This window comes from Orcinus orca, chromosome X (assembly GCF_937001465.1).
Source record: "Orcinus orca chromosome X, mOrcOrc1.1, whole genome shotgun sequence".
NCBI lineage: Eukaryota > Metazoa > Chordata > Mammalia > Artiodactyla > Delphinidae > Orcinus > Orcinus orca.
Window position 1 is genome coordinate 37,676,214 of NC_064580.1, and position 17,458 is coordinate 37,693,671.

The window sequence follows — 17,458 nt, forward strand, 5'->3', positions numbered from 1 at the left end:
TCCACAACCTTGGACTTGGTTCTCAGTGAATATATATTTTCCAGTACAGGTCTTGTGTTTAAAATCTGATAGGGAAGGAATTATGTCTTTCATATTCTTTCACTTAGTAATTTTACTTTATAAAATATTTTTCTGGGCTTCGCTGGTGGCTCAGTGGTTAAGAATCCATCTGCCAATGCAAGGAACACAGGTTCGAGCCCTGGGCCAGGAAGACACCACATGCCGTGAAGCAACTAAGCTCGTGCGCTACAACTACTGAGCCTGCACTCTAGAGCCTGCGAGCCACAACTACTGAAGCCTGCGAGCCACAACTACTGAAGCCCACAAGCCACAACTACTGAAGCTCATCTGCCTACAGCCCATGCTCCGCAACAAGAGAAGCCACTGCAATGAGAAGCCCGCGCACTGCAACGAAGAGTAGCCCCCGCTCACCGCAACTAGAGAAAGCCCGCACAGCAACGAAGACCCAACACAGCCAAAAATAAATAAATGAATAAATAAATAAATAAATAAAAATAAAATATCTTTTCAAAGGAAAATATTTATTTGTATAAAGACTTTTATGATATCAAAAAGTGATTAAAAAAACCCACTAGGTATCTAACAGTGGAGGCATTTATAATTCATTATAATTTAGTAACAGCAGAGAAAAATTATGCCATCATGAGAACTTATTTACGAAGACCTAGCAGAAACATGGAAAAATGCTTATTATATTAGGTTAGGTTAAAAGAAAGATATATTTTGATTGTAACACATAAAAATTTATATGTAAATGGATAGTGATTAGAAAAGGATATGCAAAAATGAAAATTACTGTGTTAGGGTGATGGGATTATAGATGACTTTTTACTTTCCAAACTTTCTGCAGTGTGATGTTTCTATAATAAAAAAGTTAAAATTTTGTGAAAGATGTACACTAACCAGTAATTTATAAAAATGACTTCTCTCTGAACTTAGTTGTTATAAACATTCAATTAACTTTCAAAAATTACCACCTTAAAAAAGCAACTCAAACTTTCATAGCATGTCGATTTCCACCAAGAGTGGTAAAATAACTTTTTCTTTTTTTTAAAAAAGAGAAGTAAAATTGTTCAAGTTTACATACCAGAACTAGAAATCTAGGCAATGTTGCTGCCGAGATTTTTTTTTCTTTTCTGTATGTAAATGCTCAGTGATAAACTTAGAAATACTAAATCTGAGTATAATGGTCTAACTGTGACTTCAGGGAAGCTGCCTCTTACTGTGCAGCAGAAACGTTTTCATACCAAATATGACACCCAAATACATTGACAAAATATATATCGCTTACCTCTTTGGCTCTCTGTACTGCATCACTCGGAGGATTCCTGATTTGCGGTGAAGATTTTGTGTTAATTTTGTCATATAGCTAAAAGCAAAGGAGAAAATCCAATCAACATTCATAATTCTTTGATAAATTCAGAGCTTCATATTTATTATTTCACTAAACAATATTTTCCCCTTAAAGAGGCAGGCTGATGATTTTAGTGGGATCTTCTTGTTAATGTCTTATTCATTCAAATGAAACTTGTTGGGATGAGTGCTATGCGTATCTTTTTAAAAATCATCAATATTTCAGTAATCACAGAATTTTTTCCCTCTGATAGAAGCAACATTTAATAAGATGAATACAGAGTAAAATGAAAGAATGCTTTCTGGCCAAGACACATCTGAAGGAATTTTCACAGCAATCTAAATCTTGGGAGAGGGTAAACCCAACTCCTTCTAGGAAGGAATGCTCTCACGAAAGGTTTATACTTGTTTTACTAGGGCTGTTCATTAATAGTATCAGTGCTGGCATCCTTCAGCAAGAAATCAAGGACATAAACCTTTTTCCTTTTTAATTTGTAAATTCACAGAGTATGAGAAGCTGAAAAGAGTCTATACTTTAAAAACTCCGCAAATCTAAATGATCCAAAATTTAACTTTCTGAAGAAAATTCTTTAGAGAAAAATCTCTGTAGTGTAGAAGTGCAATTAAAGTATTAATTTCTACTTCAGACAAAACATCTCATTCAGCAGTCTGCTTTGAAAAGTGAAAAGTTTAAAATGGTCTTGGCTAGCCAGCCACTTCTATTTCCTAACTTCTCTAAAATAGGTGGGGGGGTTTTGGGGGTTGGTTTTGGTTCTGTTCTTTTTTCCTTCCCTACTATGCACAGCAGTGCTAGTGGAGAGGTCACATACCATAATATCCTTCAGATTACAGTTACACTTGTTTATACTGATGCAGAATAAAGCTTTACGACTTGTAAATGTTTGGGCCACACCATACATAAAAATTCCTAGTGATTAATAGGCAGACAAATAAATAAATAAAGCCTAATGATAGCAATGTGAAGATAGAGCAGTGACCATTTTAAAATGGCGGCATTAAGAAAGTACTACTAAATTAGAGGTTAAATAAATAGTATAAGTAGGCTAGTAAAATTCGCTCTATTTAAAATATTATATTAACACTTAGGGAACTAGTGATATGTGGCTTGTTTATAAAAGTTTGCTCGAATCCCTGTAGAATACACATGGGCAGTCTCCATCCTCTGAATGACTTCCATCTCTAAAGATTGTAAATTTTGACATTTGGAACCACCGAATATATTTTTCCATAGAAATAATGGTATATGCAGTGTAGGTTCCCAGACTAGTCTATAGAGATAAATGAAATACTGTACACATGCAATAAAAAGTAGGAGGGGGAAAAACCCAACCCCCCAAAAGTAAGGAATCATAAGTTAAAAAAACACAATTAAAATACCTAACACTTAAAAAATAGATATAGTCATCACCTGACATGTCATAATATTAATAATCAAACAAAATAAAAAACCTACATGGATAATTAAAAAGATTTTTAAAACTCTGAAATGCTGTTTGGGAAAAAGAAAGCAAATTTAATTTGAGGCTTTACAAGTTGACGGCACTATCATTTATAATGTCTTTATAATGCCTAATTTCACCACAAAAAGTTTTGCCTTTTTCTTGAACAAGGACTATTACTAATGCTACTTTCAAAATTTTCAACCATGATTAGGATTAGCTTCTATTTAAACATTTAATAAATGCACATTAGTTTTAACTCACAAAGCAACAAAAATTCCAAGCTCCCAGAATTGCTCTCACTCTATTACTAGAGACCTTTTATTTTTGGCTTGGTCTTATGATGCCAAGTACGGTTCCCTAGGTCTTATATCAGTGTGGTTTCTTGAGGACTTGTAGCAGAATCAGCTGGAGTAGTTAACTTAAATGTACAGATTTCTGGGCCCCACTGCAGATCTACTGAATCAGAATTTGAAATGGGGATCCAGAAATCTGTGCTTTAATAAACTCCTTAGATATTTGTAAATCTTATGCCCAGTACCAACTTTTGAGAATAGTTGTAGTAGTACAAATACTAACAACAATGATAATTGTTACTTTTATTGAGCACTTAGTGGATGCTAGTTACTAGTCAGAGTTCTTAATATATATTCCCTCATTTAACCTCAGACAACCTTGTAATGTTGATATCCCTACTACTCCCACTTTACAGATGAGGAAACTAAGGCAGGGAGTAGCAAAGTGAGAACTAACGTTCTAGCTTTACAACAACTTCACAGGTGGCATGCAGATAAGGCCCTGATCCAAGGAAAGTGCTCAGACCAAATTTCCCTCTGCTCCTTTGGTTTTGCCTGATCCAACTAATCACACATTCACCCAAAGTTCAGTGGAACTAGTGGTGGGATGAGGGGGAGGTGAGATGCTTAATATGAAAGGCAGATACAGTAGGAAGGAATTAAATGAAGGGACCTTCTACTTGAGGTGGGGACACTGGGCTCTGCCCCTCCAACTCCTAGGAAAGTGCAGGACTGGAGCGGTCAAGGCAGGCATTGGATGGAGTGGATGGTGTCCATGTGGTTAAGAATAGATGGTGAATTTCAACTGCCTGCTCATTAACCAAAAGAGTAATTAAGAACTGAGGCAGGAAGGGACAGGGAAGGGGCTTACTTTCACCATCAGTGGGAAGAAGTGACCCCTTGTTGACCCATATATCCATCTAATATTTACTGAGGTCCTACCATGTACTAGGCAGTGGGTTCTATTCACTGGGGTTATGGAGAGGAAAAAGATGATAGTTGCTATGCTCAAAGAAGTCACAAATTCCAAAGACATGTATAACCAAAGGCCCAGGAACATATGCCAGCTTGATCCCCCTGAGGACCTGAGAGTACTTTGGTCCCCAGCAATATCAACTAGGAAATATCTCAGTGAGCAGTCCCAAGTTGGGGACTATCTGGATGTGTATGCATGACATGCCAACCTTCATTCCCCTGCCCCCTATTTCTGTGACTCTATCTTTGCCTTAGGGATTCAAAATATTTTAGGGATACCCATAACAAATACAAACTGTTTGAGAGATATGGCAAAGTATGTAAATAAAAAGTCATCAACAGAGGAAATTTTGAATGCAATGTAACGTTTAATTGTTTTAAAACAGTCGTCAGGAGTATGCAGCTTTTCAACTTCTCATTCTTATGGGTCATCTTCATATTCTATGCTGCCTAGGAGATGCTATTCAGGACTCAAAGTTCAAATTCAGGTGGAGTTTTCCCAAGGTCTGGAGGCAAGTGAGAGGTGGTTGAGTTTTGAGAACAAAGGAAGGCTGCAGTTTCTCCTCCTTTACCACCGTTTATTGCCCGTCCCCCTTCTATCATATACAAAGAATTATTAGAATGATGTGACTTTGGGACTTGGCCTGCTGTCTTGGACTTTCAGCTAAAGCCCAGAGCTAAGGCCAATAGGAAGTAAGTGGTCTGCTAGGAAGCTGCCAGACCATCCTTCCAGGGCTTGCTGAAAGGTAGCTAAAATGGTCCTTCCATGCTCACCCTAGCACCCCATTCTGCCTATAGTGACAGATGCTTGGAATCTGTAGAAGCTAAAGGACTGAGGCAAGGAAGCATTTGATTTTCCCTTCTCCTTCCTGTTGGGGAGGAAAGGAAAGGGAGTTGCTTCTTCCCTCATGCAAAGTGAAGGATGGTAGATGCTCCAAAAGACCCATGTACACAAAGCAGAGGTGCCAGCAAGGAGAGCTCACTGTCTCACGCTCTGCAGGGATGCTTGCTGAGTTGCAGCAATTTACAAGGTCCATCTTGGTGCACCCAGAAGAGCGCTGTGTGAGAGTCTTCGGAGTGGCTTGACATGTGGCGTTTGGGGTCTCAAGTGAAAAGAGCCTCTTTCCTGGTTGATGGCAGGGTGGGAGGCCAACAGCAGGGCAGCCCACACTTGGAGTGTATTTTATGGCAAGACTGTGTGTTTCCCATGAGTCAAGGAGCTGCCTCAGAATGTAACCTGGCTGGAGCCATCTTGGCGGAACCCTGACCAAGAGGGTTGTCTGCACAGAGCAAGGGGACCCAGGAGTGGCCGTGGGGTCACAGCTGAAGGCAGGAGCTGAGAGTGCTGCTGAGGCCAGCTGCAGAGTACATGATGATGCAGGAGCAACCCAGGACAGAGACAACATCTGGATACCTGCCACACCCCGGGCATTAACAGCACTGGGCACTGGCTGCCTGAGGGACACGAGTACAGAACATGCTGTTTAAGTGGTTCTTTCTCTTTTCCATGATCAGACTCTTGAGTCCTTTGACATTCAGTAACGGCACGTAGCATGAGGCTGAGTACATAGTAGATGTTTAATAAATGTTTCTTAAAAAAAATGAGTATTTAAATGGTGCACAGGAACTGTAAATAGATATATTTTTTAAAAATCAGAGTAATATAAAAATAAACAGAGTAGGAATACTTATTTTACCTTGTTTCTTTAGGAACCAGGTTTCACAGTATCTTCTGTCCTGCTTGCACAGTTAAAAACTTTCCCTCAAAATTAATAAATACAGTTTGACCACATTTAATTCTTTTTTCCCCTATGTTTCAAGTCTGACTTCAAAAAATTTTCAAGGTAAAAGAGATCTTAGATATCAACATGATTCAATTCCTCCACTTTAAGAAAGAGAGCTGATGACCAGTGACATGAAGGGATGCACTCGGGGTCCTGCAGCCAGAGTAGGAGGGACTAGACTGGCTTCCTGATACGTGCTGTCCTTTCTCTCATACCAGAGTACCTTGGCTTGTATTAGAATTCAGTAACATGGTCTCATGCCAGGGATACACCTTCAGCAAATATTCGGGAAAAGAACTGTAGAAAATGCCATTTATAGGCTGTAGGGAAAAAAACTAACTAAATGTGATTTAAAAAAAAATAAATGAATTTATTTATTTTTGGCTGCGTTGGGCCTCCATTGCTGTGCATGGGCTTTTCTCTAGTTGTGGCGAGCAGGGGCTACTCCGTTGCGGTGTGCGGGCTTCTCACTGCAGTGGCTTCTCTGGTTGCAGAGCATGGGCTCTAGGCACGCGGGCTGCAGTAGCTGTGGCTCGTGGGCTCAGTGATTGTGGCTCGTGGGCTCTAGAGTGCAGGCTCAGTAGTTGTGGCACGTGGGCTTAGTTGCTCCGTGGCATGTGGGATCTTCCCGGACCAGGGCTCGAACCCGTGTCCCCTGCATTGGCAGGCAGATTCTAAACCACTGTGCCACCAGGGAAGTCCTTAAATGTGATTTGAAAGACATTAGGCAATCAACTACAAGCCTTGCCCTATTAAAGAATGTTAGAATCCTAATCCTTGCCTGGCTAGATGATAAACATTTCAGGCTTTGTGGGCCATATGGACTCTGTCACAGCCACTCAACCTTGCTATGTATGTGAAGGCAGCCATTAATAGTCCATAAATGAATGGGCATGGCTGGGTTCCAATAAAACTTTATTTACAAAAGCAAGTAGCTGGCTGGATTTGACCTGACAGCTGTAGTTGCCAACACTTGCTCTAGAAGCTCAAATTCAAGGCGAACTGAAATGACAAAATATATTTCCGCTTGTTGTTTGCTTTCCTGCCATCTGAAGATTTCAAGTGTATTTGTAAAGCTGAGGTGTAGAGGGTGAGGTAGAGGGAGGGAAGACTGTTAATAAATCATTCCTGGAGAGAAAACAAGAATGACTGTATTACTGTTTGTTTTCTCTTTCTAATGAAATTATAGTTACCCAAGTTCAGCACTTTTTATTAAAACACACACACACACACACACACACACACACACACACACACACACACACACACAGAGCCCAAGGCAAAACGAGGAAATGTGAACAGCTGCAAGGGGAACAGACTCTTTCACGCTGTCTCACTCACAGACAGGCCTGCTCACTGCCAGTCTCTGGCGCTGGGTCAGATATGACTCCACACGGCTACATGGACATGCTTAATCTTTCTGTCTTAAGGAGTAGAAAAGCACAGTTCTGTTAAAAGGCCACATTCTATATTTGGGATGGGTTGTTTTAAATAAAGCAGAATAAAGTTGGTGGTAATATTAAACTGAACTCTCCTGAGATTGTACTTTTAAACATAAGTTAACAAGTTAATGTCATTTTTTATTTACATTCAAAACACTAAATCAAGTTTTTTTTTTTTTTTACCATACTCCATCGTACCTCACTTTCTTCTGATTTTTATCCTCAAATAGAAATCTTTGTTTTGCTCATAGTTTATATGCAGCACTTAGCAATATCAACATTTAAAACGGAGTAGTTGGTGGAGAACCTATAAAATTACTATCACTGGGTTATGTGTCCCACTAACTTCCTAGCACAGAGAAAACCAAATCTAAGGACCAGAATGTACTTAGTTGAGAAAGATTATAACTTTTGCAACTAGGCTACAGACATGAGCCAAATAACGAATGGGTTTGTACAGTTGCTGGGAACACAGAAGTATATTAACAACCATCATCTTACCACCTAAATCAAAGATACCAAAGAAGCTCCCTGCTGGAAAAGAATTAAAGTTTTCAAGAGTCAAATATTTAGCTGCGGGCTTCCATTGGTGGCGCAGAGTCCGCCTGCCGATGCAGGGGACGCGGGTTCGTGCCCCGGTCCAGGAAGATCCCACGTGCCGCGGGGCGGCTGGGCCCGTGAGCCATGGCCGCTGAGCCTGGGTGTCCGGAGCCTGTGCTCCGCAATGGGAGAGACCACAACGGTGAGAGGCCCGCGTACCGCAAAAAAAAAAAAAAAATATATATATATTTACTGCTAGAGAGACTGTTTAAACTCTATCTAAAATAAGTTGATGGATTCTGGGAGTTTTGTGACATTTGTAATGTTAGGTGCTCATTACATAAAAATTTAGCTGCAAAGTATGTAATGAAATGTGTCTGTGATCCTAGTAAAAGATAATAACAGTGCTCACAAGTTTATATTGCACAACAATAATGGGAATTGAAATGACTTGCTCTGGAAACATAGACTATCGTATTAAGAATTTCCTTACAGTTGCTGTGAAGAAGCTGGGTGATTAGGAACAAAGTTCCAGTATCACATCTTTTCAGTGAACCCAGCAGATCAGCTATTGATATCCAACAGTATTTTAAAAAATACATTTGAAATCTGGAAAAATGTTAGGGAAAGGTGATTTAATACTAAAATATAAGGAACTGATATTCAACTACTGCACTGGAGCCAGTTTTCTGAAGCCACAGATCAGAGAAAATCTTTTGAGATCTAAAAATCTATCTTTCCTGCTCAAGCTTATATATAAACTTACTGTCTTTAGGGTAAAAATATAGAAATGCCCTTTCAACAATCTTTAGTGTCATTAAACATGACATAGTCACAAAATGAAAAGACAACCTACTGAATGGGATAAAATATTTGCAAATGATATGACTGATAAGTGGCTAATATCCAACATTTATAAATAGCTCACACAATTCAACAGCAAAAGCAAGCAAACAAACAAACAAAAACACAACTCAATTAAAAAATGGGCAGAAGAACTGAACAGACATTTCATTTTTCCAAAGAGGGAATGCAGACGACCAACGGCACACGAAAAGATACTCAGAATCACTAATCATCAGGGAAATGCAAATAAGAACCACAATGAGGTATCACCTCACACCTGTCAGAATGGCTGTCATCAAAAAGATAAGAAATAACAAGTGTTGGCGAGGATGTGGAGAAAAGGGAACCCTCATATACCGTTGGTGGGGATGTAAATTGGTGCAGCCACTGTGGAAAACAGTATGGAGGTTTCTCAAAAAACTAAAAATAACAACTACCATATGACATGACCCAACAATTCCATTCCTGGGTATATATCTAAAAGAAACAAAAACACTCATTGGAAAAGCTACATGCACCCCAATATTCATAGCAGCAACATGGATGGAAATGGAGGGCATTATGCTAAGTGAAATAAGTCAGAGAAAGACAAATACTGTATGATCTCACTTATAGGTGGAATCTAAAAAATAAAACAGGGGCTTCCCAGGTGGCGCAGTGGTTATGAATCCACCTGCAAATGCAGGGGACACGGGTTCAAGCCCTGGTCTGGGAAGATCCCACATGATGCGGAGCAACTAAGCCCGTGTGCCACAACTACTGAGCCTGCGCTCTAGAGCCCGTGCTCCGCAACGAGAGAAGCCACAGCAGTGAGAAGTCCACGCACCGCAATGAAAAGTAGACCCCACTCGCCGCAACTAGAGAAAGCCCGCAGGCAGCAACAAAGACCCGACGCAGCCAAACATAAATAAATAAATAAATAAATAAATAAATAAAAATAAAATAAAAAGTAAAACAAACTAGTGAATATAACAAAAAAGAAATAGACACACAGAGATAGAGGAGAAACTGGTGATTACCAGTGGGGAGAGGGAAGGGGGAGAGGGGCAATATAGGGGAAGATGATTAAGAGGTACAAATAAGCTATAAGGACATATTGTACAACACAGGGAATATAGGCAGTACTTTATAATAACTATGGAGTATAACCTTTAAGAATTGTGAATCACTAATTGTATACCTATAACATATAATATTATATGGCAACTATACTTCAATTAAAAAAAATGACATACTCCAAACTTGGAAAAGAGCAGTATATTTAACAGTGGTTTAAAGACTGTGTGATGGGAAACATTAAGTGTGAAAAAAACACACTACAAAATTTAAAATGGCATTTTTAAATATTTAAGGAACTATAATTAAACTTTGAGAAGAACTTATATAACCTGTCCAATCTTACAAATCTAAGAACTATTATGCACCATTGGGATATTATGATTTAGAAAAAGAAATTAAATCACCTAGGGCATCATTCTCTTACAGGATAAAAAATGCCTATTCTATCAGCGCTAAAAATTGTTTTGCCTAAAAATTTATATTCTGTAAAATTTCTAAAAATCAATTCAATTAAAATAATTGAAGAAAGCACTCAAACATTAGTCACGCAGATGACTCTCCATCTGAATGGAGATAATGTACTCCATTCATTTGAAGAGTGTACTTTCATTATTTGTACATTATCCTTTACAATTTGTACTATGTGCTAACTTTCCCTCTAAAAGTTCAGAAAACATGGAAATAGCTAAATTTTATAAATCTTAAACTAAATTTGTTTCTCACCTAAAAAAGAAGTATATCAAATTCACAAATCTAGTGATGATAATAAAGTAGCAGGAGTCTCAACTTGGAATTTAGATTTTTCCTAGAGAAAGGTTCAGGGCTGCTACCAATACTATGGCCCAGTTCATACTGGGTAACGCGAGTTAGAAATGGATATCCGATGGACTGTATACTGTACTTAGTGGCCAATAAGAATGTTTCTGGAAGCCGTTCGGTTAGACGTCCCAGGAAAGCGTTAACCTAAGAGTATAGCAGTGAAATGCTAGCTTAGATCAAGTTTTAGAAAATCATGATGGGGTATATATCCTTTCAAGTCTTAAGAAGGGGCTCAGCTGGCCTAGTAATATACTACTCTACCTAAATCCATTACGAAAGTTTTCTTCTGACGGCAAATAGGAAATTAAAAATCAGTATATCTGGGCCATTTTAAGATTTCCTATGAAAGGGTTGCAAAATATGTTGGATCTTGACAGCAAAAGTAACCCTAAGGAGGCCCTTGTTTGGTTTAGGTTTTACTTCTCTGTGTACAGAGCTGCTTTTGTTTCAATCCCATTAGAACATAGCTCTTACAGGGATTTATTTTTGAATCCAAGAAATTAAGACCTGCTTGACCTCCCAGTTCAATCTAAGAAGACTGTCGGTGGCCTAACAACATAGGCCACTGTGCTGGATTTCTGGTCAGTTGGCAGCTCTTTCTGAGAAACTTAAACACTGGCCTCAGATGACCTGGCTTGACTGTTCTCTAGGCCTTTTTCAGTTGGCAAATAACTCTAAAATGAAGCCTTGTAAGAAACAAATCATAATGCCTATTCTTGAGCAAGCAAAAGAAAGCATGAGGAAAAACAACCAGTTAGATGATACAGCCAGGCTTTATTTTGCTTTAAATTAAATCTTATGAAATAGGGCACATTTGAATACTAGATCTAAGAGTTTTCCCAAGTGTGAGAAATTTCATTGTGATATAAATTTCTTTTCCATTTAAAAAAAACCACTAAAAATTTTAAAAAGTGTTAAAACCTCATTTCCTAAGGTGATCTTCTGAAGCATCTACATTAATAGTTAAATAATATTTACAGTAAATGAATATCCTATTATTAATTTGCCACTTTAAAAGAAAACATTTACATTAGGTGTGTCATATGATATGCAGTTACTGAGGCAATTCAATAAGTTTTGACTTAGGGTATGAATTATTTTGTATAAACAAACAGCAAGCATTTGTACAAGTAGCTGTAGCAAAGCTACAAGCATCTGTACAAGTAGCAAAAATGAATTTCTGTTGTGGAAAGTTAAAAGAGAACAAAAGACACTTTGGCAGAAGTGGTTTTATGAAATAATGTTTGAAGGACCACAAAGAGAAGAAAGCAACTATGTTCTTGGATGTGAATGCTGCAAGCCAACCCCATCGAACATTCTTCAACTGAGCATATCACATTCCTTTCTGGGGGGAACCCCCCCTTTCCTTGAGAATAGCATGAAGAAGAATCAGAGCTTGCTGCACTTGGAAGGCTTTTCGAACATTCCTCTGCCTTCCGGTAAAGTTGACTATGGTGCTATAAAAAGAGAAGGGCACTCAGTGGGAAACACTGGTACTGGGAACAAGCTGATTCTTGGTATTTTAGAGGAAACTCCAATCACTGTTTTAAGAAGTAATTCACCTGAACAAATAAGGGAATGAGAGGGACTGCTGTAGTTAATAATAGTTTCAGTGAAAATCACACATTCCTTTCACAAAGATGTATATCATAGGAGACCAGATAGAGCAACTGCCTGGGGATGAAACTAAGGCTGAATTCCCTACTACTGGATAGTTTTATTTGGAGAATTTGGCTTTTCCTAGTATATAACTGTCTACCATAAAACACTGATATTGGATGAATGGATAAACAAAATGTGGTACATAAATAAGATGGATTATTTTTCAGTCTTTAAAAGGAAGGAAATCCTGATACATACTACAACATGGATGAACCTCTGAGGACATTATGTTAGGCGAAATAAGCTAGTCACAAAAGAACAAATAAGGTATGATCCCACTTATACGAGGAACCTACAGTTGTCAAATTCCTTGAGACAGAAAGTAGAATGGTGGCTGCCAGGGGCTAAGGAGAGGAGGAAATGGTGAGTTGCTGTTTAGTGGGTGCAGTTTCAGTTGGGGAAGCTGAAAAAAGTTCTGGAGATGGATAGTGGTGATGGTAGCACAACAACGTGAATGTACTTAATTCCACCAAATGGTACACTTAAAAATGCTTCAAGTGGTATATTTTATGTTATGTATATTTTACCACAGTAAAGAGACCAAAAAAGTGGAAATTATGTCACATAAAATCTGCCACGAAGGTGTGAATTTGGGGAAATGACTATGCATTTGAATATAGAAGAAATGAACTAAAAGAATAAACTAAAACATGTTGCTTTGCGAAGATGCCCCCTCCCTTACTGAAAAATACGTACAATTATGTAATTCATAATGCTTTTTTTAAAAAAAAAGACAATTTGGACTTCTTTCACAAGTCACAACCACACATTGGTTAATAAAACAGTTCTTGGGAGAGAAAAACAAATTCAGCATTTTAAAGTCAATGAACTTTAAAATGCTATATTTTAAAGGTAAATTCTTAGCAATAAAGCTAAATGTTGAGATGGGGAAATCAGTGTAATGATGCTGTGAAATCTACTGGGATGATCCCTTCAGTGGGCTTTGGGCACTGCAGAGAGTAGGCAGCTTGGCTTTGCCAGATTGGTGTTAGGACACGGGGACAATGCCAGGAGACACTGGAAACTGCTGTCATAGTGTCATACAAATGATATTTTGGGATGATCCACAGTATACTATAACCCATAGCACATGGAAGGAACTTCCAACAGTGCTTTACCTTAAAATAATGCAAAAAGGGTAAAATAAATTTTTTAAAATAAAAATACATTACTTCTCATTTTTTAACTTTTTTTTTTTTTTTTCCCCCGATACGCGGGCCTCTCACTGTTGTGGCCTCTCCCATTGCGGAGCACAGGCTCCGGACGTGCAGGCTCAGCGGCCATGGCTCATGGGCCTAGCTGCTCCGCGGCATATGGGATCTTCCCGGACCGGGGCACGAACCCATGTCCCCTGCATCGGCAGGCAGACTCTCAACCACTGTGCCACCAGGGAAGCCCTCATTTTTTAACTTTTAAAAGCTTTACTGAGTATCATTTATAAACTGTACAGTCTGCACATTGTAAGTGTACAATTTGATGACTTTCAGTAAATTCATAACAGCTGTACAACCATCTCCTCAATCCAGTTTTAGAATATTTTCTTCATCCTCAAGCGTTCTCTTGTGTTGTATCTTAGAACGCTTTGCTTAACCCAAGGTAATGAAGATTTACTCCTTATATTTTCTTCTAAAAATTTTATAGTTTTAAGCTTACAATTTCCATCTTGTGGAAATCTTTGTGTAATGGTGTGAAGTAAGGGTCTAAGTTTATTTCTTTGCATATGGATAACCAATTGTTCCTGCACCACGTTTAAAAAAAGCACTATCCCCTCCCCATTGAATTGCCCTGGCACCTTTGTTGAAAATCAGCTGGCCATGAATGAGGGTTTATTTCTGAATGCTAAAATCCTTATGTCTATCCTTACACCAATACCATACTATTTTCATTAATGTAGCTTTATAACAAGCTTTGAAGTCAGTTCTCTAGTTTTGTTCTTTTTACAAAATTGTTTATGGCATTTCCATATAAATTGTAGGATCAGACTGTCAACTTCTACTAAAAAAATTCTGCTGGGATGCTGATAAGGACTGCATTGAATCTATAGCTCAATATGAAGAAAACTTCCATCTTAACAATATTGAATCCTCCAATCCAACATTTTATCTCTCTCCATTTATTTAGATCTTCCTTACTTTCTTTCAGCAACAGTTGTAGTTTTCAATGTATGAGTCCTATACTTCTTTTGTTTAATTAACTAAGTATTTTATCCTGTTTCAATGGTATTGTGAATATTTTAAAAATTTTATTTTCACATTATTCATTGCTTATATATAAAAGTACAGTTAATTTTTGTATGTTGATCTGGTATCCTGCAATCTTGCTAAACTTGCCTATTAGTTCTAGTAGATTTTTTTGTAGTGTCCTTAGGATTTTTTACATGCAAGACTATATCTCTGTGAGAATATGGTTTTACTTCTTCTTTTCCAATCTGCATGCCTTGAATTTCTTTTTCTTGCTTTACTGCACTGGCCAGAACCTCCATAACAATGTTGAATAGAAGTGGTAATAGTGGACAATCCTTGCTTTGTTTCTAGTTATATTACTTTTCTATTGCTGTGTAACAAATGACCATATTCTTAGTAGCTTATTTTTTTCCTTTAAGTTTATTGATAATTACATTAAGAATGAAGAAAAACTACTTTGAAGATATTTAGGACATATAATATTTCTAGCTCTCTTTATTTTAGGAATTTTGTTTCATGTGATACTTTCCTATTGACACTAATATTTCGATACTCTGATGGAAACAGACATGGGAGTTTTTGCCCATCCAGTTAGAAACAGTGGAATGAGAGACCCCCATATCCACAGCAAGCTTCAGGGTACTTCAGTCTCCAGCCCCAGGAGGCAGGTAGCACAAGGGCCACCACCACTGCCCTACTACCCAGATGGTTTCATATTTGCTGAAGTTCACTCTTTAAGACTACATGGTCATGGCCATCATCAAAAAATCTAGAAACAATAAATGCTGGAGAGGGTGTGGAGAAAAGGGAACCCTCTTACACTGTTGGTGGGAATGTAAATTGATACAGCCACTGTGGAGAACAGTATGGAGGTTCCTTAAAAAGCTACAAATAGAACTACCATATGACCCAGCAATCCCACTACTGGGCATATACCCTGAGAAAACCATAATTCAAAAAGAGTCATGTACCAAAATGTTCATTGCAGCTCTATTTACAATAGCCCAGAGATGGAAACAACCTAAGTGTCCATCATCGGATGAATGGATAAAGAAGATGTGGCACATATATACAATGGAATATTACTCAGCCATAAAAAGAGACGAAATTGAGCTATTTGTAATGAGGTGGATAGACCTAGAGTCTGTCATACAGAGTGAAGTAAGTCAGAAAGAGAGAGACAAATACCGTATGCTAACACATATATATGGAATTTAAAAAAAAAATGTCATGAAAAACCTAGGGGTGAAACAGGAATAAAGACACAGACTTACTAGAGAATGGACTTGAGGCTATGGGGAGGGGGAAGGGTAAACTGTGACAAAGCGATAAAGAGGCATGGACATATATACACTACCAAACGTAAGGCAGTTAGCTATTGGGAAGCAGCCGCATAGCACAGGGAGATCAGCTCGGTGCTTTGTGACCGCCTGGAGGGGTGGGATAGGGAGGGTGGGAGGGAGGGAGACGCAAGCGGGAAGAGATATGGGAATATATGTGTATATATAACTGATTCATTTTGTTGTGAAGCTGAAACTAACATACCATTGTAAAGCAATTATACTCCAATAAAGATGTTAAAAAAAAAAAAAAAAGACTACATGGTCAATAGATGCAGAGAAAGCTTACGACAAAATTCAACACCCATTTATGATAAAAACCCTCCAGAAAGTAGGCATAGAGGGAACTTTCCTCAATATAATAAAGGCCATATATGACAAACCCACAGCCAACATCATCCTCAATGGTGAAAAACTGAAACCATTTCCACTAAGATCAGGAACAAGACAAGGTTGCCCACTCTCACCACTCTTATTCAACATAGTTTTGGAAGTTTTAGCCACAGCAATCAGAGAAGAAAAAGAAATAAAAGGAATCCAAACCGGAAAAGAAGTAAAGCTGTCACTGTTTGCAGATGACATGATCCTATACATAGAGAATCCTAAAGATGCTACCAGAAAACTACTAGAGCTAATCAATGAATTCGGTAAAGTAGCAGGATACAAAATTAATGTACGGAAATCTCTTGCATTCCTATACACTAATGATGAAACATCTGAAAGTGAAATTAAGAAAACACTCTCATTTACCATTGCAACAAAAAGAATAAAATATCTAGGAATAAACCTATCTAAGGAGACAAAAGACCTGTATGGAGAAAATTATAAGACACTGATGAAAGAAATTAAAGATGATAAAAATAGATGGAAAGGGCTTCCCTGGTGGCGCAGTGGTTGAGAGTCCGCCTGCCGATGCAGGGGACACGGGTTCGTGCCCCGGTCCGGGAAGATCCCACATGCTGCAGAGCGGCTGGGCCCATGAGCCATGGCCACTGAACCTGCACGTTCGGAGCCTGTGCTCTGCAATGGGAGAGGCCACAACAGTGAGAGGCTCGCGTACCGCAAAAAAAAAAAAAAAAAAAAAAAATAGATGGAGAGATATGCCATGTTCTTGGATTGGAAGAATCAACATTGTGAAAATGACTCTACTACCCAAAGCAATCTACAGATTCAATGCAATCCCTATCAAACTACCACTGGCATTTTTCACAGAACTAGAACAAAAAATTTCACAATTTCTATGGAAACACAAAACACCCCGAATAGCCAAAACAATCTTGAGAATGAAAAATGGAGCTGGAGGAACCAGGCTCCCTGACTTCAGACTATACTACAAGGCTACAGTAATCAAGACAGTATGGTACTGGCACAAAAATAGAAATATAGGTCAATGGAACAGGATAGAAAGCCCAGAGATAAACCCACGCACCTATGGTCACCTTATCTTTGATAAAGGAGGCAAGAATATACAGTGGAGAAAAGACAGCCTCTTCAATAAGTGGTGCTGGGAAAACTGGACATCTACATGTAAAAGAATGAAATTAGAACACTCCCTAACACCATACACAAAAATAAGCTCAAAATGGATTAAAGACCTAAACGTAAGGCCAAACACTATCAAACTCTTAGAGGAAAACATAGGCAGAACACTCTATGACATAAATCATAGCAAGATCCT

General features: G+C 38.4%; 1 protein-coding gene across 11 annotated transcripts in view; it reads right to left on the reverse strand.

Moving 5' to 3' along the window:
• Window positions 1-17,458, reverse strand: part of CASK (calcium/calmodulin dependent serine protein kinase) — a 389,604-nt gene that overhangs the window by 67,428 nt on the left and 304,718 nt on the right. For all 11 annotated transcript variants that reach the window (XM_049704817.1, XM_004281357.2, XM_004281355.3 and 8 more), the window contains one exon: window positions 1,313-1,390. In XM_049704817.1, the coding sequence (XP_049560774.1) occupies window positions 1,313-1,390 (78 nt within the window). The remainder of the gene's footprint in view (window positions 1-1,312; window positions 1,391-17,458) is intronic.